This window comes from Branchiostoma lanceolatum, chromosome 6 (assembly GCF_035083965.1).
Source record: "Branchiostoma lanceolatum isolate klBraLanc5 chromosome 6, klBraLanc5.hap2, whole genome shotgun sequence".
NCBI classification, from domain to species: Eukaryota; Metazoa; Chordata; class Leptocardii; order Amphioxiformes; family Branchiostomatidae; genus Branchiostoma; species Branchiostoma lanceolatum.
Genome location: NC_089727.1, coordinates 18,778,190 through 18,801,900, shown reverse-complemented (window position 1 = coordinate 18,801,900; position 23,711 = coordinate 18,778,190). Strand labels below are relative to the sequence as shown.

Sequence of the window (23,711 nt, the reverse complement as noted above, 5' to 3'; positions counted from 1 at the left end):
AATACTCCTTCAGGAGATGAGCCTCCTTCTCGGAGTAATTCATCATGCATATTACCACAGGTTCACCAGGAGATAGACTCCGTGCTGGGGCAGACACCGCCGTCCTACGCACAACGGAACCTTCTGCCCTACACGAATGCGACCCTAGCGGAAGTCCTGCGAATGAAACCCATCGTGCCCCTCGTTATTCATGGCATGTCCAGGGACACTATCCTCAATGGCTACAACATCCCTCAGGAGGCGGCCATTATGGTATGAAAAATGTTTGTTTTAGTGTTTTTTTAGAATTCTATCTATTACATTGATCCATCCATCTATCCAAGTATTTATTTCTGTATTCGTTTTAACCTTTAGGCCACAACAATTTAACTTCTTGGTTAACGGATTTTCAATTTTAATTTTAGCAAAAAAAATCATGAAAAGTACAGAAAACAGAAGGCTGGGGTGAAAACTTGCACCTGACCCCCTTATTTTTTCATTCCATTAACCAAGAATAAATTGGTGTGGCCTTAGCAAACTGAATTAGCCGTTTGGCACCCAATCTACCTACCCAATGACGTATATACCCCTCCTTCAGGCAGTCCGTACTTCTTTACATTCTTTCCAGTCCATTCTTTCAGGAATTTTTTATTCATCAATCCATCCGACCATTTTCATTTTATTCACCTGTCTTTAAATCCATGTTTATTACTGTCCCTTTTTTCCCTCTGTCATTCATTTATTTAATAATCGGCCCTATCCTTGAGTGGAACTCGTTACTGTCGAGTACTGTAGAGGCATCCTCATTCGATATCATGTATGCAGTTAGAATGGTAGATGTGTTTGTTAGACAGGTCGTCCAGTGTAATACTAAAACCAGCTACTGCCGCTCCGCGTGCCTGTGAAACGGGTGTGTAACAGTTGTTCACCAGGTTGTAGTATTTCAGCCAGTAGGTACCCATGTGAGTAATGAGGCTGTTGTAACGCACTCGAGGCACCTCCTCGAACACGGGACCCCCATTTTTCGGCTCTTCCGAAAGACGGTGCAGCTCCGACAAGGATACCCTTCCCGGGATTCGATCCGGGGTCTCCCGGATCCAACTGATTGGAAACAGGAGGCTCAAGCCGCTACCAATTGAGCTTCAGGGACATACCTGCTAACGTTACATAGATACAGATACAGAGGTCCATTCATACAGATACAGTGGACCATTTTATCGTTCACCCATCCATGTAATACGTGATGTGTTACAGGTCAACCTGTGGTCGGTGCACATGGACCCTCAGCTGTTCCCAGAGCCGAACAAGTTCCAACCGGAACGTTTCCTGGATCTGGACGGAAACTTCGTCAAACACGAGGCGATCATCCCGTTTAGTACCGGTGAGTCAGCTGTATACATCTACCATGAGCCCACGTTGAGGCCATTCGTTGTATCTATCTACCAGTTTGCTTCGCTCACTCAGTTTTTTTTATTTTATTTGCCATTAATATTGTTGTTGTAGGTTATAGCAAATGACCCGGCGGACTTATAGAAGTTATAACATTATACCGAGGTCAGTCAGTCAGTCAGTCAGTCAGTCAGTCAGTCAGTCAGTCAGTCAGTCAGTCAGTCAGTCAGTCAGTCAGTCAGTCAGTCAGTCAGTCTCTCCCATTGCTTAGTCAGCCATCGATATAGCCTGTCCATCTGTTTACCATTTTTTTGGTGATCTGTTCGATGGACACATTACAATTCTGATCTGTGAGCATTTTTTGTGACGTGATTGGATGGACACATCACAATCTTGATCTGTTTACCATTTTTGTGACGTGATTGGATGGAGACATCACAATACTGACCTGTTTACCATTTTTGTGACGTGATTGGATGGAGACATCGCGATTCTAATCTGTTTAACATTTTGTGACGTGATTGGATGGAGACATCGCAATTCTAGTCTGTTTACCATTTTTGTGACGTGATTGATGGACACATCACAGTTTTGATCTGTTAACCATTTTTGTGACGTGTTGGATGGACACATCATAATTCTGACCTATTAACCATTTTTGTGACGTGATTGGATGAACACATCACAATTCTGATCTGTTTACCTTTTTGTGACGTGATTGGATGGACACATAACAATTTTGATCTATCAACCATTTTTGGGACGTGTTTGATGGACACATCACAATTTTGATCTGTTTACAATTTTTGTGACGTGATTGGATGGAGACATCACAATTCTGATCCATCTAACATTTTTGTGACGTGATTGGATGGACACATCACAATTTTGATCTGTTTACACTTTTTGTGACGTGATTGGATGGAGACATCACAATTCTGACCTGTTTACCATTTTTGTGACGTGAATGGATGGAGACATCGCAATTCTGATCTGTTTACCATTTTTGTGACGTGATTGGATGGAGACATCGCAGTTCTGACCTGTTTACCATTTTTGTGACGTGATTGGATGGACACATCACAATTCTGATCTGTTTACCATTTTTGTGACGTGATTTGATGGACACATAACAATTTTGATCTGTTAACCATTTTTGGGACGTGTTTGATGGACACATCACGATTTTGATCTGTTTACAATTTTTGTGACGTGATTGGATGGACACATCACAATTCTGATCTGCTTACCATTTTTGTGACGTGTTTGGATGGAGACATCACAATTCTAATCTGTTTACCATTTTTGTGACGTGTTTGGATGGAGACATCGCAATATGACTGACCTGTTTACCATTTTTGACCTGTTGAATGGAACAATCACAATTCTGACTTGTTTTACCATTTTTGGGACGTGATTGGATGGACACATCACAATTCTGACCAGTTTACCATTTTTTGGACGTGTTTGGGTGGACACATTACAATTCTGATCTATTGACCATTTTTCTGTTGACCCCGATTTCTTCAGGCCACCGAGTATGTCTTGGTGAACATCTGGCCAAGATGGAGCTCTTCATGCTGTTCGTCTCCCTGATGCAGCGTTTCACCTTCCACCTGCCAGAGGGCGCACCTGAGCCATCCATGTTGGGAACGCTCAGGCTGCCCATTGCACCCATCAATGCGCCTTTCCCCTTTGAACTGTGCGCCGTTCCACGCGGATAGCTTGAAAAAAAAATGCCTATTGACGAGAGAACATGTTAATACTGTACGGGGAAGGCAGTGGAAGATGAACTACATCGTATCTGTCAATGATCACAATTCTAAAGGAGAGCAAGCTATTCATTGAAATGTAAAAAAAAAAAAAAATTCTCTATGCTTTTTACATATTTACGTCGTTTATGAACCCAAATGGTGGACAATTTATCTTCCACTGTATGCAGAAAAGAAGTAAAATCTTCCAAATGGCTTATCATAAGTAGACATGTATATTTAGAATACATGTCATTTTGCTTTGAATTCCTTTATATATAGTTCATTTTTCTACTCTGTGAAGTACATGTATGAACACCTTTTAAACAGTGTTTTGTTTACAATTTGTCTTCGGGCATGATTTTGCCAAAAAATTATTATGTTTACCATCATCGTAATCAACATCATTACCGTCGCTGTTATAATCATTATTGTAATCATTAGCTAATTATTACTCGGATTAGGATTATTTTTGCTAGGTTATTATTAATAGATTATTATCATTAGGATCAATTTTATTAGGTTGATATCATTAGGATTATTATTTTTTGTAGCAGGTGTTTAAGGAAAAGAGAGAAACGGCTACAATACATGCCATCTAAAGTAAAGGCTGTATTCCTTGTTTTGTGGCATCACTTATATGTGTAGAATGTAAAAGCGACTGTTCAAAAATCACCCGTTAAAAATGGAGCATCCCAAAATAACGTTTAACTATTATATTAACTTGATGCGACTGTGTTATGTGCACAAATGGGATTGTTACCTCTATGAAAAATGAACGTACTTCTCAGAGTATATCTGTGTCTGTTTTCTCACAAAATATGGAGTGTCCCTTAGTAAAAAAGAACGTTAAAACGAGCCGGAGCCGAACCTCTGCTTGGACCTCTCAAAGTCAATAGTCATATATGACAAACAGATTCATAAGGAGGTACTGTTTTGGGGCATAATCTATTTTTGTTTTCGCAGTTATATATTTTCCACATGTTAGTTTCCAAAGTAGTGTTGTAGTTGTTTTAGGCCTGATAAAGTTCCATTCTTGCATTTTGTAGTTAGTAAGGAAATAGTGGGATGACCAGGTGGTTGTTAGAAATGTAATCATAGCATATGGATTGAATAAATGAAAGACAGATGAATGGTTTGATTAAGTTGTCATGTGTTACTTTCTGATCTGAGCCAAAGATTATTGGACTTTACATGTTTATTCTTTAGCATCATTTTTGCCACAAGTTCTAGAAAACAATTTACACACATATATTTATATATAAAGAAATATGTACAAGACTATACATTCAGTCATCTATACATACATAAAATATATATTATATACAATATATGATATATATATTTACAAAGCATACAAAAGAATACCTATTACACAATTCTGCAAGTTCCTTAACATCTGAAATTGAACAAACAAGCTTAGGATTAGATGAAATGATTAACTTGAACTGGGAGAGTAAAGTTACTATACAATTAATCAGCTCTATATCAAGGGAAGGTACACAGCTACAGGAAGACATGATATCGATGTTGAACTGTTTCAGCATAAAGAGCACGTAGCATATGATGATTGTCAGAAACAGAAAGTCACCATCTTTTAAGAGTTCCATGTTCTTGACTAATATTCCCATGATTCCCATGTATTCCCATGTACTTGTTTGTCTGCAATTAGCCTTCGGGCATGAACTTGCATTAAAGTTATTAATATTAAATTGCAATGAAACACTCTGAAATCCACTAGCTGAATACATTCTGCACTCTGGGCAGCCTGAAGGCAACAGACCTAGAGGCCAAATATTTCCAGGAACTTGGAGTGTGAAGCAGCCCAGTAGTGCGGTGAGGCCAAAAGTTTTTCCTTCAAACTTTGTGCGGCTTTAAACTCCCTTTCGCTATTCTTCAGAACCTTGATGATTCTCTTAGCCAGGGTTTGGGCGGCTTCTTCATCGTTGTCTTCGATCTCTACGATCGTTCGGTCGAACTCAGGATCCTGTGTCTCCAAGAACCTCGCAAGACCAGACTTGTGGGAGATCAGGACTGGGACCCCTGCAGCGATAGCCTCCAGACCAACCAGTCCGAATGGCTCTGCACGTGACGGCATCAGAACGACATGGGCCTGCTGCATGTCTTTGCTCAGCTCTTCCTGGGTACCGTATTTCATTGGAGTGAAGTTGAATTTACCCTTGTCCATGTTGGCTTGGATGATTGCTTTACTTTCTGAAAAATCTTCACGCCTGATGCCACGGCCTCGCCACTTTGTGTTGGGTAGCTCATCAATCACCTTGCCCATGCTATTCGCTGCAAGATCGTAGCCTTTCACCCTCTCCACCCCGCCAGTGGACAGAACTGCTTTCACTTCCGTGTCGATGTACTTCACTTTCGTGTTCTTGAAGATGGCAGACGGCTCAGGCAAAAACTCTTGATGCCGTTCTTCCTCTCTTGTCTCATTTTTGTAGTAGTCATACAAGCGTGGGCCCACTGAGACTATCACATCAGCATGCTGTAGGTCTTCCAGGATAGCGGCTCTCTCTTCCTCTATGCTCAACTCCTTCTCTTCACTCTTGTAGTGTGCGACGTCTTCTGGGATAACGTGCGTGACTTGGACGAGTTTTGCGTCAGGAAGGCGTTGCTCCTTGATCTCTCTTGCTGCGCGGCTTGTGATGTTTACATGTCCGACGACGAAGTCTACATGTGGTGGCAGCTTCGGATACCGATTCTGGTGGTCAAAGGTTAGCCATTTAAGGTCAGGCTTTCTGTCGTCACCCTCAAATGTGTTGGGGAAGATCAGCTGAACCCCATCAGCAGCTGCATCATCCACATCCTTCTGGTTCGCCTCTAATACTGTGCTGTAGACCTTTGCACCTTTGGAAGCCATTAAGCACGCCATCTGTCTATGAATAGTGGACGTTCCCCCATTCGATGTTCCATACTCGTCGTTGATCATCAACACCACGGGTTTGTACCCTTTAAGTAGCGAAATGAAAAAAAATGTTGCAGATAGATTATCAATATCATAAAAAGTAGCAAACTATGATTTTTAATAATTTTGAGCCTCGGTCCATAGAAAAAGATTGAGTTTGAGGTGTTTATTTTTTATTACGATGCACGCGTAGCTTCCCAAGAAGCTTATTCGCCCTGTTGTTAGTACAAGTACAAGTACAGCATTTTATCTATTAGTAAATACCTGGTAATGGCTTTAGCACCAGTAGCTTCACTCACAAGACCTTTCGTTCTCTTAAAACTTATCAGCCAAATGTGACATATCTTATCTACACACTTCTTTACTACATGCGTAAAGTAGCCTCTGTATCAAAGTTGGAATATTTCGCTAAAACAATGCTGCAGTGTGATGTACAGTGCAAACCCTCTATACTTTGGGACGACTAAGCAATTTCGGTAAACAACTTGCTGTTATAACAGCTTGTCTAAGACAAACATTGAATCCTTACCTTCTTTCGGAGAGGTGGGTGCTTCAGCCCCTGTCGGACCTCCGTTTGGATGAGGGTCCTCTCCTTCACTAGCCGTCTCACGTACATCTGCAAGTTTAATGGTTGAAAATTAGAGTTGATATTGTATCAGTTGCTTTAATTAGTATAAAGCTGAACGACCTTAATGCAAATCTAAGGGTGCCATAATCTGGGTATACATGTATTTGGATTCTCACCTTGGGCACTAGATTCAGTTGGCATGCCACTAGACCCAGCATGAGGTTGGGATGTGTCAGGATGGTGGTCATTAGTCCTGTTACCATCACCTAACAAGTATGCAGGAACACGAACGCAAACGTAGTCATTAATCCTGGTGAATTATCAAGACAGATAAAGAAATAATAATGTTAGGTGTATATGAGCAAAACTATAACCAAAAACGTGGTGAGTAGTCACCATAGACTTTCATTGCTATCAGTGACTTTGCAGGTATCCTGTAACGTTAAGTTAAACGTGGTTTTTAGGTAATAGATAATATTCAGTTTATCAGTCTATCTTAAGTCGCGAGATTGCTAATCACTTTTTTACATTTCAATTTATACAAAATCACAGCTACAAAGTTGCTGTTCGAAGAATATTCTTGTAACTGTGATTATACGTGACTGATGAACCTCTTCAACGAGCTACTGACAAAGTTACAGTAAAATAATTACACTGAGTTATTAACAGATTGTCATTACAGAAAAATGAAACATTAGCACATTGCCATTCCTAGGCTTGTCCGTTATATCAGTACTAATTTGATATCTTAATACATTACTTTTACAAAAGAGCATAATGTACTCACTGTTAGAAACACGACCTTCCTAAAACGGGGAAAACACAAAATATTATATCAGAAACATGGCGAAACCAGAAAAATAGTTGGGTACAATTGCAGAAGGATGTTCTTGACAGAACTAAATTCCATATTAAGTAGTGTTTGGTATTAAACACTAAGCTATATAAGCTGTGTGCTGTGATCCTAAGCGGTTATTCTAACAACTCCTGCTTCAAAATACATATTGTTCGGTGATATCACTCCTTAGAAGATCCTACCTCCCGGAACTTGAACTCACAAACGGTCCGAGGTGGTTGCTCATGGATACACTTTATGATGACGTCACCCTTCACATGTTTCTTGTTCGGTCTGTCCAGAAACATTTGAACGTTCTGTCCGTCTTCCTCACAACAGAGATTGGCACGTAGTTCTATTTTCATGGATTCCTTCTGGCCTTTTTGAACATGGACAGCAACTTCAATATCATTCCTATGATAAAGGTCGAACATTGCTTTGTTGCTTCCACACATGGTGAAGCCAGGGAGGTAGTCGTCTTTCGTAACACCCTTGTCTCTACAGACAACATGGAAATCCACGTCCTCTTCGTGTGGCTTGATGTACGCGGAAAATCGACAATTTAAGGTTCTTAACGACAGCACGTATGTCATCATCTGTCCTACATCAGCAAGCTTGGTCCACAACACACACAGGGGACAGAAGGCGTGCAGAAATATGGACACTTTGTCAGAATGTATCTGATGTGTGGTTGAAGCTGTGATATCTGCCCAGCCTTCTCCATCAAAATGCTTAAGTAGAATACATTTCATGCCTTCAGAACCAGGAGGCCGCCACGTCTGTAGCTCCATGGGTCCATCAAGCTGTGCACCGTGTAGGTTGACGTCGATAGCCGGAGAGAACAGCACCTGATCCAGTAGCTCACGTGGACATACGTCTTCACACAGGGACCAGGGGTAGCCGGAGATCCAGTTGACGCCTCCCTGACCCCTTAGAATACCAGGGATGTCTACGATAGAGACACTAACTGACGTTTCTCGCTGGAGGATGCCTGATGGCACACTTAGCTTGGCAAAACCGGGAATTTCAATCTCACCACCCGTTGGTCCCACAAAAGCCTTTGCTGTCTTTGCGTGATGCAGCTCGCTGGGTATTCCTAAAAAAAATACAATAAAGACAATTTGTTACGTGCAAAAGACAACCTTTGTTAGAATATGTTTTACGCAAATCATCTGGCTGCCATCCTCTTGTAGAACGCTGTAAACGGACTAAACGTCAGTTCTCACTGAAATGTACACATTTTGTAACTTCCGTTACCGTTTGAAGACGTTCCTGACATTAAGATATGCCACATATAAGGTGCCAAAGTGGCGTTTTTATGACGACTTAAAACTTGTCTGGCTTTTAAAAACCCAATTTGGCACCTTATATGTGGCATATCTTAATATCACAAGTAAGAATCAACGTTTGAAATGTCGGGGACCGAGGGCAGTTGATTTCACAATAGAATTGAAATCAATTGGTTTGTCATCGTAATGATCGATGGTATTGTAGGAATTTGATTCGTGTTGGGTAATTTGACACCAACCTGGAATGTCTCGCACAACAGCAGGGAGGCTGATCCCAGCCGCCATCATGTCCTTCTCCAGCATTCCAAGGTCACCTGAAATGGCAAAATAGGCATCATGTATCCTTAATGAACGACTACGTTTTGTGTGCAGTGTAAAAAAAGGCATTATCTTCACGCAGATACCAAAAACGTGACACGAAACGCAGTCAAGTCTACATGAGTCTCATTGGAGACTAAGTGTTTCCAGCCACACTTCATGTGGCATATTGGATATTTGGATACTATTAATTCCATTAGCCATCATACATGAATTTGCAGGTAGCTAATCTTTTTGGACATAAACATGGACTTTATAAAAGTTATTCCAGCTAGTATCTATAGACTACATATAATCAAATTGACTGATTTATATACACAAGAAGCACCTGCCGAAACTTTGACTTACTAGAAGATCGAATGCCATATGGCAAACTGTTCCATGTACATTGTAGATATGGATTTTGATCTATTAAGCGTTTGTTTTTGTTTTCATCATACTGTATGAATTTCCGCTGGCATGACGTATCTTGTTACTATGCTGGTGTGGTAAAGGTGACAGCAGGTTGTAGAAAACTTTTGGTTGTTTTGTGGCATCAAAACCTGCAGTTCTAGATCTAATGCCGTAGCGATATCGATGGGTTTGGCAAGGCTATTTACTCACCAGTTGTGATGTACCCATGTTTCACCATTGCTCTCATCAAGTCTTGTGGCGTCACGATCCCTCGACTTTCCTGTTCATGATCGCCAACACGTGCTGACCAAACCCGGAGCAGTAGCCTTACATCTGTCTCGTCCAGCCGACTGAAGATGCTTCCTAACATCTGCTGAAAATCTGTGAGGATCACAATGACATTTGTGGTCTGTTATGCCACTTGAATGTTTTATGCTTTAGGTCATTGAATAGCACTAAATACAATCATACTACAAACATTTAGCTGCTCAATATTTACAACAGATACATCAACCAACCTACTGACTGACTGAGCAGGAGTTCAAAGACCCCAAATCTCAATTAGACAATTATTGTAGTTTGAAAAATGAAATTATAAATTTGTTGTGGAATTTTTTCAAATTTCAACAGTTTTATCTCTATCTGATTGTCATCGCTGGCCTAACTTGCAAATGTAGTGATTATCACATCAAAATTATCCATCATATGTGTAACATACTATTTTCTTATTTATGATAAAAATGAGGCCTTCCTTTGTATAACTTCTATGACATGTTACCAAATCTCCGTCTCTTTCTTCGTATCATAATGCATTTGTTTGAAGTTCCTATTATAGAACACAATTGATACATCAAATTTTATCATTAACAGTACGGGTCTAGTCCTGATTTGCATGATTTTGACAAATTTTCCCTGCCCAAAGACCTACGTGTCACAGAAAAAATGGGAATACAAGCAGCCAGCTATACTGTTATCAGATTGACCTACATTGAGGTCGTTATTAAACACACCTCACCGGGCAAGCAGCTGGTAGCAAATCAACTATACCACTCAACAACCATCTAGGGGGTAAAACTATTATGCTGCAGTACCTGAAAAAGCTGCTGGGGGAGGGCTAAATCGCCCGTTCATTTTTCGTGCATCACTTCATGCCCGCGTAGCGAATTCAAACCAATCCATCAACTTGAGTTACTGCTGCGAACACTCAAACACACAACAAAAAGTAAAACCTCCTGACGGAGGCTGAACATAACTTTCATCAGCGTATAACATCAACATATGACTTGAAACAACCATTGTAACATGCAAATCTTTGTCCCATTGTAAGGATGATAAAGGTTTGCATGTTTCAACGATTGTTTCGTAGTCAAATATACTTGTAGTTACCGTGTGATGAGGCAATGAGTCATGTTAATGTTGTACGCTGATGAAAGTTATAATTATTAATTGTGGTATCAATATCATAAACTCACCCTTTTCTTCGTCTGTCATGACCTGGAAAATAGAAATTTAGCAATAAGTTGTGGATAAAAACTTCAATCCATCAAAAATATTCACACGTGCAAACGATGATTGGCTTTTCCAAATAAAACATGTAACTACCTTGTCTACGATGTCGCGCAACCTCTTCAGTGGCACTGCCCCCCCTTCCATCTCTATCTCCTCCCATGCCAGGTTGCCAAGAACAGAAGCCCAGTGCTGGAGCACCCTGACCATGCTGTCTCTGGAGCCCGGTGGGTACAGCAGGATGGGCAGCAGGAGCTTCTCGTTCCTAACCAGGAACTCGTAGGAGAGTTTCGACCAATGGTTGCGATGTAGCGTCTGAGGGCTGATGATCAAGGCAACCATCCTGGTGTTTGTGTTGAGCAGGAGCTCCACTGTTTTCTCTGTGATGGAGTCAGTAGACTTGATGGTCTCTTCGTGACAGGACACTCCTGACTCTCTAGCGGCTACTTGGAGAGGCAGGACAAACTCGGCAGTGTAGTCGTCCGTGTGGAGAATGACAAGCTCCTTTCCTGGAAAAGACAATCGAGTTATAAATAACTCATGATCATCAATCAAAAATCCACACAAAAAGTAACAGCCTGTAATAAGGTATGAGCCGAAATACCGGTACTATCAAGTCAGGAAGCCTTATTTATTGATTTCGTGTTAAGCTAAGATTGATAGGTTTTCTTTTTTTTTCAAAGCGGTTGCAGCAAATGTAGTTCAATTGAAAATATTTGATCGCATTCTCTTTAAGTATCGACAACAACGTACCTCGTTTCTCCCTCAGGAAGCAATCCACAAACTCTGGGCAGCACATTTCCACCGCGGCTCCCAGCATGTAACGATTTTCTACTAGCCTCACCATCTCCATGACCCGTTGTTTTGGCGTCAGCTGGCTCCTAGTACGGTCACACTGGTCTAGCCACAGTCCTCTCCCCAGCTCCATAGTGTCTAACACGGGACCGATCGTCCGCATACTGCTAGGGTCTCTCGTTGGCTGAAGTATCACTGGGCCGTCACCACCTGAGTTTTCTGTACATTCAGATTTTTCATATCATTATCCATGGAGGGAAGGACTAAAAGTAACATCGTTACACGTCGATACACCAGTGGACTAATTGAAAATGTCAACATCATGCAGAATCTGCTTACTTCATGGCAAATACCATCGTCATCATTCACTAGCAGAAAAGGTATGCATTCTAATAAGTAAATTTACCTATTCGATGAGATTGCGAGCTGCCAGTCATCCAAACACCGCGAAACGCTGGTGGTATTCTGGTAAGGAAACAGTACATGGAGTCAGTATACTTACATTCAAGTTCCAATTGCTCCAGTCTGTAGTCGCTCACCGTTTTATTGGCAATATACATATACATATACATCAGAATTTGAATTTATGTCCCCATACGAGATTTACTATCTGCAGATTTCTTCCATAAACATAAATACATTGGACGAGATTTACATGGACGAGTGTATTATGACATTCTAGATATTATGTTGCTGGTAAATATATGGACTCAAAGATGAAGAGGTCTATGACATGAATTTTGGATCTTGAAAATCTGTCCATACTACACAACAGAGAACGCTCAAACGACCGAAGGTGGTATACAGCTCAATCTATAGATATAGAACGTGTCTTACCTTGAATCCTGCTCCACTGACCCATCATCAGTCGACAGTGCCTGGAATGTAGGTTCATCTCCGTCCTTGTGTACTGTAGAGCAGCACAGCTCATACTGGATGCATGGGATCCACTTCTCTTTGATCTCAAACAAGGCGCTACTGAGGAACTTCCTGACGCGCAGACCTTCTGAGAAGACGTTAGATGATGACAGAAGCTCCACCTTCAAGTAGTGGTTGACTTTGGTGATGGCAAATGCTTGCTCCTCTTCGTCCGTAGGGAAGCGAGCACATCCGGCAAATACACAGGACTCTTGCAGCCCAAACCTGCGCACACATAAGGCTTGTAGACGGCAAAACATGCCACTGGGGAGGAACTTCTCGCTGAACACGAAGTAGAGCGCATGTGGACAAGTATCCATGTTGCTGGGATACAGCCTGGTGTTGTCCCTCTCGCAGCTGAGGAGTGCAGGCACGAAATAGATCTCTTCCTGTTGGGCTTCGTCACTTGCATCACCTACTGGTGTGGCGTTACAAATGAGATAGAACTTCTCCATGAGCGCCTTGAGGAAGGACTTGCGTTGGATCAGAAATGGTTTCTCCAGTTGTCGGTCCTTCTTTTCCCAGATCCTTGTTATCAACTTGTCGCTGAGGACCCCTTCCTGCTCCAGCCTCTCCCACATCTTCTTCATTTCTGGATCCGTCAGTCTGTCCTGTTGGTAATCAGGAACTGTGATGATGGTCTTAAAGACGTCAATCATCACTTGTGGCTGCAGGGTGACGTCATCACGGAGACTGTGTTCGTCAAAAAAAATGATGTCACCCCGATCGTGGAGGAAGGTGAGAACCATGGCGAGGGTGTGCTTGTCTGTGATGTTGATGTCACGATGTTGGGCCAATTCTACTATTTCCTGGAACTTGAGGAACGAATTCCCCTTGTTCCTGTTGGTCTTCAGTTCGGAGTTGAGATGGAGCCACGAGATTGGGATTTCCTCTCCCATGTGCGGTAGGCTCCTTGCCACCTTACCTATGTAGTCACGAATCTCGTCAACTGCCGTGTCGTCAGATGTGTTGTCCACTGCAACGATTTCTGGCCTGATCAGCATCCCTGCTGCCTTTCCCTCGATATGGCTCCATATCTCTTCTATATATCTGTCAATGTCGTTCTGTAGAACATCGATAACGTTGTTACGTTTGCAAGTACTACTCTGATTGAAAGAATATATGCTCAGCAGGTAACAGGTCAAAAGCCGTTGCGATGAAGAAGGCATGGAATATAGACCAAAAACGGCTTAGATTAATACGGTTGAATTGATTCCTATTCGGCGTTTCTTCAGTCTACTCTTAAGTGTACACAATAGGTACTTACACGCGGTCAGATGAGTAACCAAAGGAAAAAGGATAGGAAAACATACAGTGTAAGGATAGATACGTTCATGATCAGAATAATCGCACCTGAGAGACCATGTCCTTGTGCGTGAGGACGATGACGACTGGAGGTCGTCCTGCGTGTTGCAGAGTGTGAGAGTGAACTGAGTTGAGCCAATGGTCCAGGTAGTCTGTACAGAGAGACATCAATGAATACAAAGATACGCCCTCAAAGAACCAGTGTTTAAAAGTTTAAAAGCGAGTATTGACAAAGTTTTACTACAATATCATATATGACTGGGTTATGAACTATTGCACTATTGCAATATATATATATATTCCCTCAGATCTTTGGAGCATTAGTAACACTATTCCATCGGCACAGAACTGTGCATAATCGTGATATCTGCAACGTCATATCTTTTTGTCTATTTCAAGACCAGGGTGATTGTAAGAAAACTAATAAGTTGTACGTACCCCCTCCCGTTCTCAGGTTGTCCGCAGACGCTTTGTAGTCCAGGTTTGGTACCGGATCCGATAGTTTCTGCAGCAGAGACATGACGAGGATGTAGACTCCGCGGTAGGTGATGAAGCAGTGGTGGGTCCCGTAGTAAGTCGCCTGGCCGCCGAAATCCCAAAAGGACAAACGCGGATGTTCAGCAGTTCCGAGATCCTCTTCTGTAAGACCTCGCATCCTCTCCATAGACTTCATAGCACTGCTGGGAATCACCGGAGGACGCCGCGACGTGTCTCTTGCATCCTGTTGAATTTCGTGTTCTCTTTGACTTTTGAAAATAGTCCCTGATGAAGTCATTACCTGTGGCTCCTCAACCTCCTCTTGTCGCCGCTCTAAAGTCTCTGTCTTCTCAACGGACTCATATCTGTTTTCTGCAAGAAGACGATTTTTTTCTTTGTGAGGTTTACGTATTTTTCCTTAAAGAGCATAAAACACCAATTACATCAACATGAAATTACATAAACATAATACTATTGTTTAATAACATAGAAATTTTCATAACATATTCACACTTCGGATGTTATAGAACATCGAACCATGAAAACATCATACCTCCAGCTTTTGATTCTTCCCACCAGGTAATTACATTATAATCAGTGACTTACCGGCTCACTTTGCACAACGGCTCGGAAAGAAAGTTATTTTTACTAGAAAACGAAATAGATATTGTTATGTCCTTTGATTAAATGTTATCACGATAATTAATCACTGTTTGCTCATTAAATAATGTTTTTCGCAAGCCATTGTGTAAGGTTCCGAACCGGCTGCCGTGTTCATTGTGACGTCATGAGCAGGTATTAGTCACTGATTAATGTAATCACCTGCATGGTGAGAAGATCAGATAAGAATAAAGAGCTGGATCCATGGAAGCATGGTTTATGATGATTCAATGTTAGAGAACATCAGAATGGTGTGTATTTGTTTTAAACGTTTATATTCCTTCAATGATGCTATTCCTATTTCAGATAATAAAAAAATTGTATTTTGGTGTCTTATGTCCTTTAAGGAGACATGAAAGTCCATTGACGCATATTAGTAACATGTAACATGATTAAAAGTGAAAATCACCTGTTGAAGTCTTCAAGTTAGTATCAAGGGTCACAGTCTCAGTCTCTTGTGGATTTTGCAGTTGCACATCTACTGTCTCCACTGCAGAGAAAAGTTGGTTGACGGGAAATAAGAAGGACAATGATAAGATACTCGGCAATGTCAATAATGTCAGAAACGCATGTAACATCTTTCCTAGTAAGGACATGAAAGCTTTGAAATCGATGTATCTTTTTCTTAGATACTAACTAAGTTAAAGGCAAACTGATAGGAATAGCAACAAATACCCTGTGCATCTGCATTGGTGTCCTCGCGTGACTCAGTAGGGTTTTCCTCCTGTGGCGGTGGCGTTTCTGTATGAGGTGAAGGTTTAAGAGATTAAGACTGTAAAAATTCTAAATGTGTATTCTAAATTTCTTTGAAATCATTCAAATTGAATGCTGATAGTTTTGTTTCGCCGGAATATCTTTTTTTTCTAATTTCGACTTCTCATCTGCACTGGTATTTTTACCCAAATGTGTTTGTTGAAATTAACAGCAAATACGGTTGTAAACCATTTATATAACATGCTGCTACCAAACGCCAAGCACTGAGAAAATATTCAACCAGAAAAAAGGAGCCTTTGCTCGACTGGGGTGAAGCGTGTCATTTTCACGGCGTACTGCACCCGTTGTGTTTTTGTGCACAGATTTCTATAGCACTAACGTGGTCCAGAACCTTGGAGTTTCCAACCATCATCATCATCAGGCGACGTGCTTACGCACCGTCTGGGTTATACCGCCTCATTCCAACCATGGCACTCTCTAATTGGTGTTTTCAAAGATTAGGTACTCTTGTAATAGTCACCTTTATGAGACAAGTATGAGACTTGGCATGTTCAAAGCTGAGCAACATACCACCTGTGCCTTTTCAACGATTTCTGTCGCGATCAGCACTACTTTAACTCTCAGTACTACCTTACATTATGTCCTTTTTCCTTGTGTTTATTATCTCCATGAAAAAAGGCTTTTTTCATGGAGATACTGTTTTGCTTGCGTTTGGTGTTTGTGTGTATGTATGTGTCACCGGACGCTTAAAGTCACCATAACTGTAGAACCTGTACATGGATTGTAATGATTTTTGGTATGTGGGTGGGTGTTAGGAGGAGGAAGGTCAATGTCGATTTTGGGCCCCCTGGCATGTGTGACTGGAACTGCAATGGCGTATTTGTTAAAATCTTCAATGTAGAAGAACTGAAGAGTGGATCGATAGATCGTCATGTTCTTTGGTACACAGGTAGGTTAGACCAAGTTGTACACACTTAAGTGCAAACTATGCAAATGAGACCGAATTTGCATAAGTAAGGAGGTAAATCGTTTGCATGGGTGTCGTCGGATGCTTAAAGTCAGCATAACTGTAGAACGTGTCGATGGATTGTAATGTGGGTAGGTGCTGGGAGGAGAAAGGTCAAGGTCGATTTTGGGCCCCCTGGTATGTGTCACTGGAACTGCAATGGCGTGTTTGTAAATATTTTCCAAGGAGAATAACTGAAGAAAGGAGCGACAGATTTTCATGTTATTTGATATGCAGGTAGGTTGGACAGAGATGTACAAACTGAAGTGCTAATTATGCAAATTCAGTATAAATTTGCATAAGTAATGAGGAATATCTACTCTATTGTGGGCTTTGAGGTCGCACCATCTGTTGGTCTCTTATCTAGGTCAGTAGCTATTTATAGCCACTTCTCCCCTTGCCCGGCCAGTGTGGGTCATACCATTGAGCGATATAGAATGGGGGAACTGGTTTAATAAAAAGACAAAGTTTCATTGAGATTTTGGGTCCTAAGACTCTTGTTACTTGATTATTTGCTTGTCCTGACGCCAGGTCTTTCTGTACTGTATATCTTTGTTTAATCTAAATACGGGTCAAAGACCTGGAATGAAATTTGAAATGAAATGAAGGAATAAATGTCCGAGGCCCGATGTACAAATGTGTATCACCTGATTTCGTTTCCGCATCACCTATAGAAGTCTCAACCTCCTCTCGTGGCTGGAGCAGCAGCCCTGCCATTCCAGCGCCAAACTCGTCAATCTCCTCTGAAATGAGAACAAATCTATGCAATCAATTCTTGATTAATTTGAAAACAAATGACTGAACCTAACATAGTAATTGAACAATTCAACGATGGGAATAATGTCATCAGCACCCTGTCCCCACCTGGTGACTTCTTCCATGTTTTGGTTTGTACATCTGACGTGATCTGTATCCCATCCGTGATTGGTTCGTCCTTCTTGACGGGTTCTCCCATCAGCCTCTTGATGAAGCAGGTTTTCCCCGACCTGTACTGCCCCACCACCGGAACCCGTGTGCTGTGTACTGGCAGAGACCCCTGGCGGCAGGCTTCGGCGTACAACTTCGCCATCTCTGGTCCGTGCAGCTCAATAGGAGTGGTCAAAAGTTCTGAGGGTAGATAAAAGAACATTATATTCTATTGTGCTCTATTTGGCAAGTAAAACGCGGTTATCCACGAGCCAATGTTATGCACAGAAGCCAAATTTGGCCCACGCAAATCCTAATGAAAATTCCCATTAAGAATCACTGGACGGTGTGGTTTCTGTTGTCTAGACACTTTGTTAAAAAGCATTTAACTATGAAAAAGTCGTTTGTGTTAGATATATTGATGATAACAAGATTATTGCAAATTCATACCCGGGGGCTGATTGCAAATAAAGCGAAATAATGGTTCATTAAGTGTGTAAACTTAACAAAGACTGGGGATGAAATACATTTAAGAAAAATGATTTAAACACGAGTTGACAAATATTAACTATTCTGCGTAGTTCAGTCTACGAATATGCAGCTCGACGGGATTTGCGTACTTCGGTTTATGCACTAGGTTTCAGGACTTGACAAAAGTACACAATTTATGGATGTAACAAATCTGTTCGAATATAACAGCTCCTACCGTCGCTAAGATTTGTTTCCATCTCTTTCGCCTCGTCATGATAGCTAGTCGCCTTTCGGTGGTCACCAAGGTCACCCCAGGCGGCACCCAAGTTGTGAAGTGAGGCTGCAATATCAGGATGTGCGGTGTCCTGGCCATAGATGATACGATTCATCTGCAGTGCCTGTTCGCAAAAGCTGATCGCCTTTCTGGGATACCCAAGGTCCCCCCAGGTGGTACCCAAGTTGTTAAGTGACAAGGCAATATCATGATGTACAGAATCCTCACCATAGATAATCCTGCTCATCTGAAGTGACTGTTCAAAATAGCTGGCCGCCTTTCTGTTATCCCCAAGTTCACTACAGGTGATACCCAATTTGAAAAGTGATCTGGCGATGTCTGGATGTGCGGTGTCCTCACCATAGATTCTCCGCCTCATCTGTAGTGACTGTCCATAATAGCTTACCGCCTTTCTGTGATCCCCAAGTTCGCTACAGGTGATACCCATGTTGTAAAGTGAGCTTGCAATATCAGGATGTGCGGTGTCCTCACCATAGATAACCTTGTTCATCTGTAGTGACTGTTTATAATAGGTGACGGCCTTTCTGCTATCACCGAGGCAACTCCATAAGACACCCAAGTTATTCAGTGAGGTGGCAATATCAGGATGTGCGGTGTCCTCGCCATATGTAGCCCGCTTCATCTGTAGTGACTGTTCATGATAGCTGACCGCCTTTTTGTGATCCCCAAGCGCACTCAAGGCTCCACCCAAGTTGTTCAGTGAGGAGGCAATATCAGGATGTGCGGTGTCCTCGCCATATATATCCCGCTTCATCTGTAGTGACTGTTCATAATAGCTGACCGCCTTTCTATGATCCCCAAGGTCGCTCCAGGCATTACCCAAGTTGTTAAGTGAGGCGGCAATATCAGGATGTGTGGTGTCCTCACCATAGAAAAACCTGCTTATTTGTAGTGATTGTTCATGATAGCTGACCGCCTTTCTGTGATCCCCAATGTCACTCCAGGCTCCACCCAAGTTGTTCAGTGAGGCGGCAATATCAGGATGTGCAGTGTCCTCGAGCTCACCATAGATACTCCGCTTCATCTGAAGTGACTGTTCATGAAAGCTGATCGCCTTTCTGTGATCCCCAAGGTTACTCCAGGCGGTACCCAAGTTGTTCAGTGTATCGGCGATGTCAGAATGTGCGGTGTCCTCGCCATAGATACTCCGCTTCATCTGTAGTGACGGTACATAATAGCTGACGGCCTTTCTGTAATCACCGATTTTTTCCAAGGCGTTGCCTAACTTGTGAAGTAACCCGGCTATGATAGGGTGGATCGCGTCCTTCCCATGTTTAGATAGCTCATTATGGAGTTCTTGTTCAATGCATGCCTTCAAGTTTTCGTAGTCGCGCAGACTTTCGTATACATCTGCTTGTAGTCTTAATGAGTTGTCGTATAGAATCGGGGGCTCTTCTAGTGGTTGACCATTGCTAAGTTGCGAAACAAGGTATTTCAATGGTCTTGCTGTGCAATAGTATCTCATCAGCTGTTTTGTATTTGAGATGTAAAACACTTTCTGCAATTTCTTCCCAATGTTCGCATCGGTTGCCATTGAGGATAAGGCTGACATGTTTTCCACCTGACCATGATTGTTCATGTATGTCTGCAACTTGAGTTCTGCTGAGATACTGAGCATCACCGTCAAGTGGTGTGCGTTCTCACTAGTGACGACTCCACTTGTTTTAAGCTGCTGAATAGTCGCCCAGATTGTAGTTGGTTGTATGTTATGAAGTAGTGCTAAAAGGGACACTGCAAGACTCGGAAATCGATAGATTTCTTTCTTGACGTTTAGCAGACTGTCAGTGAGAGCCTGGGCTTGAAACATATCTGCATTCTCTTTCAGTACAGTATTTGCCACCATCGACTGAACTGCCCCGTTGTTTTCTTCAAGTTGCTGAGTCCATAAAGACCTGTACTCATCGACCAAGCCCTGCTCTCCTGTGATCAGAGACACATTTCCCAGTATACTAGCAAGATGGTAGCTCTTCTTCAGATGGAACGTAAGGTCGCCTGTCAGAATGTTTATCATGTTACTTGGTGTGCGGATGAGAGCGCTTGTTCCTGTGCCGTTTCTACCCCTGCCCAATGGAGTCTTGCATGCATGTGGCATGGCACCATCGAACGAAAAACCGCGCGGTGTTACTGAGTCATAAAACCAGTTGTCCAGTGGGTCGTCTGAGTAGAAATCATTAAGAGACTTAATCCCCATAGCCGGGAGAATGGTCTCTCCCAGATTTATCACTTTGAGGTGTAGATAATGAGTGAGGTTGCGCAAATAGCTAACATTATGCTCGGTTTCCTTCTCTACTAAAATTGCAAATTCCAGATCAGAGTAAGGGGTTACCAATCCTGTGGCTTGTGAACCCATGCCTACCATGGCGTACTTACAGGGAGAGGGACCCATTACCTCCATGCATTCATCTACAAGGCCAGCTATGAATATTCTTCGCTGATGAACAATTGACTGAAACAATGCTTTGATTGCTTCCGCTCTCTGCTTCTCCACTTCTCTCATTTTCGGATCTTCGTCATCAAGGTTGTAGGGATCTATCTCCTCCTCAATTCGTTTGATCTCTTCTTTTACGTAATACCGATCTGTTGTCAGCGTTAATTTGTGTTTATCTGTTTCACCGATGCCAACTGATTGCTCGATTCTCAGCACGTGCTCAACAAACGCTTGGCTCGTTCTAAGGATCTTCTGTTTGATACCCTCTCTGTCTTCTGACCTTGCTCTCACCAATGCTGCATTGCATAATGCTGCAGCCTTGGTGAAATCGCTTCCGTCTTTCGATTGCTTTCCTCTTTCCAGATAGACCTCGCTTAACTTGCACAGGGGCTCTACCTCCTTTTTTAATTGATCTGTATTTGAATCTGAACAAAACAAAACAAAACAATATGACAATATGTTTGGTTTATAAACTTGAATCTTATCTTTCATTTGACTAATCGATTATATTTCAAACGAATTTATTTCAGATGTGACTATTCAAACGGACTACGTACTATGTTCTGTACTATGACACGTGCTGAAAAGGATTGTTATACATTTACAGAAATATACTACACAATAACAGGCATACTTCAATCAAATCTAAAATTTGAAAATACTGTGTTATACATTGTGTTGCACTGACATTTTCTCAATGGCGACATTGTAGCTAAGAGACTTTACCTTTAAGATGGGTGGACTTGAGCGCAGCTGCAAAGTTTAGCTCTGCCCCGTCAATGTCCCCTGTTTGCAAGGCCCAACAGCCCTCCTGTAGTTGGTCTGTGTATGTGCTGTAAACGGTATTATGTAGATATTTACATTCGCCAAGATGATTAATTTTTTGGGTGCCGTTTGTGTGTCTCTGTACTTTTCGACAGCATAACATGAGAAGCTGTTGAAGTGTTGATGGATTCTTATGATATTTGGTAGGTGGGTCGGGGAAGGAAAAACGAAAGTGAAGTTCGATAATATAGGTCTGCTAACCAGTTTCTATGGCACTGCTACTATTTTGATATTTCGTTTTCTGGACATGCTATTGTTGTGGTTTCTAGGGGTAGAGAGTAGTGTAGATAAAGCCTAAAGGCTCAATAGCAGCCTTTTTTAAGGATTGATCCTTGAATTGAATTCTGAAACTAGAAAGGCAAGATTTTAGTGAAAATGCTGGATAGTTCCCTCCCATTGATAAAGGAAGTATAGTACAGCTGCGTTGTGCATTGTGTATCGTATGTCCAATATAAAGTCTCTACCATCTACGACAAAAGAATGTTTCTGCATAAAGTATGCAGATGAGCTCCTCATTAGCATACCACACATTCCGTTTTATGTTAATCTTTTCTAAAGCTACCTTTATGTCAAAAAGGAAATTTCTACCAATAACCACAAAAGAAATATGAAGTTTCTGCATAAATTATGAAAGTGAGGTCCTCATAAGCATAACTCATATTCCGTTATATTCACTTGTCATAAAGCTACCTACATCTCCAATATAAAATCCGTAGCACTTGCCGTGAGTAAAATGTGAAGTTTCTGCATAATCCATATGTACTTATCATTATCATTATTGTGTGTTATGCAAATGAGTCCTCATTAGCATAACGTACATTTCATTGTATTCAAATTTTCTAAAGCCATCTTCACCTTTAATATGGCATCTGTAGTATTTACTCACTCACTCACTCACTCACTCACTCACTCACTCACTCACTCACTCACTCACTCACTCACTCACTCACTCAAGGCTGCAATCTCCCAAGGGGAGCCTAGCGCCTCTGCATATGGTCCTCCAGGTTGATCTGTCTCTGGCGACCTCCCAAGCGGTGTCCAGGGTGAGGCCGGCAGTCAGAATGTCCTCCTTCAGTTGGTCACCCCAGGTTTGCCGTGGTCGCCCTCTGGGACGGGTCCATGTGGTGGGGGTCGGCTCTCTCAGTAGGGCGGCTGGCTCCAGGGGAGGGTCCGCCCGTGCAATGTGGCCAAAGAGGCGGAGCCGGGCTGACCGTATCATGCTCTTCAGGGGCGGCTGTTTGGTGATGTCACGTAGGGTGGTGTTAGAGACCAAGTCATACCACCTAATCCCTAGGAGTCTACGTTGGCACCTAGTGTCGAAGGCATCCAGTCTGAGTTCCTGGGTGGCTGTTAGAGTCCAGGACTCAGAACCATACATGAGAATGGAAAGTACGAGACTGTTATAGAGCCTGAGTTTGGTTTGAAGGGAGAGCTTCCTGTTACTCCATATGTTGTCCAGGCTAGCCATCGCGGCCGCGGAACGACTGATTCTGAGATGCGTGTCAGAATCACTCCTGCAGTCAGATGTGATGGTGCCACCAAGGTAACAGAACCTGTCTACAACTTCAACCTGGTGGGTGTTGATCACAGGTCCTGGTTGGGGGGTCTCATAGTCGCAGAGGGACTGTACCTTGGTCTTCTCCCAACTGACCATCAGGCCGAGCGGTTGAGTTTCCGTGTCCATGGCCTGCAGGGCAAGTTGGAGAACTTCCATGACTTCGGCCAGGATTGCAACATCATCCGCGTAGTCCAGGTCTGTGATGGTAACGTCACCAAAGCTGGCGCCGCAATCACACTGGTGCACTGTCTTCCCCATGACGTGGTCAATCGCTGTGTTGAACACGGTAGGGGCCAGTACACAGCCCTGGCGGACACCGCTGTTGATGTTGAAACTGTCAGACAGCAGCCCGTTTACTCTGACACAGGAGGAAGTGTTGGAATAGAGTAGTGAGAGAAGGTTTAGCAG

The 23,711-nt window shown here is 42.4% G+C and overlaps 2 protein-coding genes across 2 annotated transcripts; one reads left to right on the top strand and one right to left on the bottom strand.

Annotated features, from left to right (window-relative positions):
* Positions 1–59: 59 nt before the first annotated feature.
* Positions 60–4,260, top strand: LOC136436943 (cytochrome P450 2U1-like). The gene is made up of 3 exons (XM_066431354.1): positions 60–252; positions 1,234–1,360; positions 2,899–4,260. The coding sequence occupies exons 1-3, from the start codon at positions 163–165 to the stop codon at positions 3,090–3,092; spliced, it is 411 nt and encodes a 136-aa protein (XP_066287451.1). The 5' UTR covers positions 60–162; the 3' UTR covers positions 3,093–4,260.
* A 457-nt stretch (positions 4,261–4,717) lies between these two features.
* LOC136436941 (uncharacterized) lies at positions 4,718–20,791 on the bottom strand. The gene is made up of 19 exons (XM_066431352.1): positions 18,433–20,791; positions 17,685–17,927; positions 17,468–17,563; positions 15,776–15,841; positions 15,510–15,590; positions 14,402–14,812; positions 14,012–14,115; positions 12,578–13,722; positions 12,147–12,205; positions 11,699–11,959; positions 11,042–11,454; positions 10,912–10,933; positions 9,650–9,820; positions 8,968–9,042; positions 7,643–8,535; positions 7,392–7,410; positions 6,781–6,870; positions 6,566–6,652; positions 4,718–6,080 (listed from the first exon to the last, which is right to left on the bottom strand). Exons 1-19 carry the CDS (start codon positions 20,681–20,683, stop codon positions 4,903–4,905), a joined length of 7,665 nt encoding a protein of 2,554 aa, XP_066287449.1. The 5' UTR covers positions 20,684–20,791; the 3' UTR covers positions 4,718–4,902.
* Between the last annotated feature and the right edge of the window lie 2,920 nt (positions 20,792–23,711).

Bases quoted from the DNA above. Each gene is read 5' to 3' on its own strand.
- LOC136436943 (XM_066431354.1), top strand. From the start codon at position 163: ATGAAACCCATCGTGCCCCTCGTTATTCATGGCATGTCCAGGGACACT. The intron at 253-1,233 runs GTATGAAAAATG...GATGTGTTACAG, and splicing joins CTCAGGAGGCGGCCATTATG to GTCAACCTGTGGTCGGTGCA. The intron at 1,361-2,898 runs GTGAGTCAGCTG...CGATTTCTTCAG, and splicing joins GATCATCCCGTTTAGTACCG to GCCACCGAGTATGTCTTGGT.
- LOC136436941 (XM_066431352.1), bottom strand. From the start codon at position 20,683: ATGGGGATTAAGTCTCTTAATGATTTCTACTCAGACGACCCACTGGAC. The intron at 9,821-10,911 runs GTGAGTTTATGA...TGATCCTCACAG, and splicing joins CATGACAGACGAAGAAAAGG to ATTTTCAGCAGATGTTAGGA. The intron at 8,536-8,967 runs GTTGGTGTCAAA...TATTTTTTTTAG, and splicing joins TGTTGTGCGAGACATTCCAG to GAATACCCAGCGAGCTGCAT.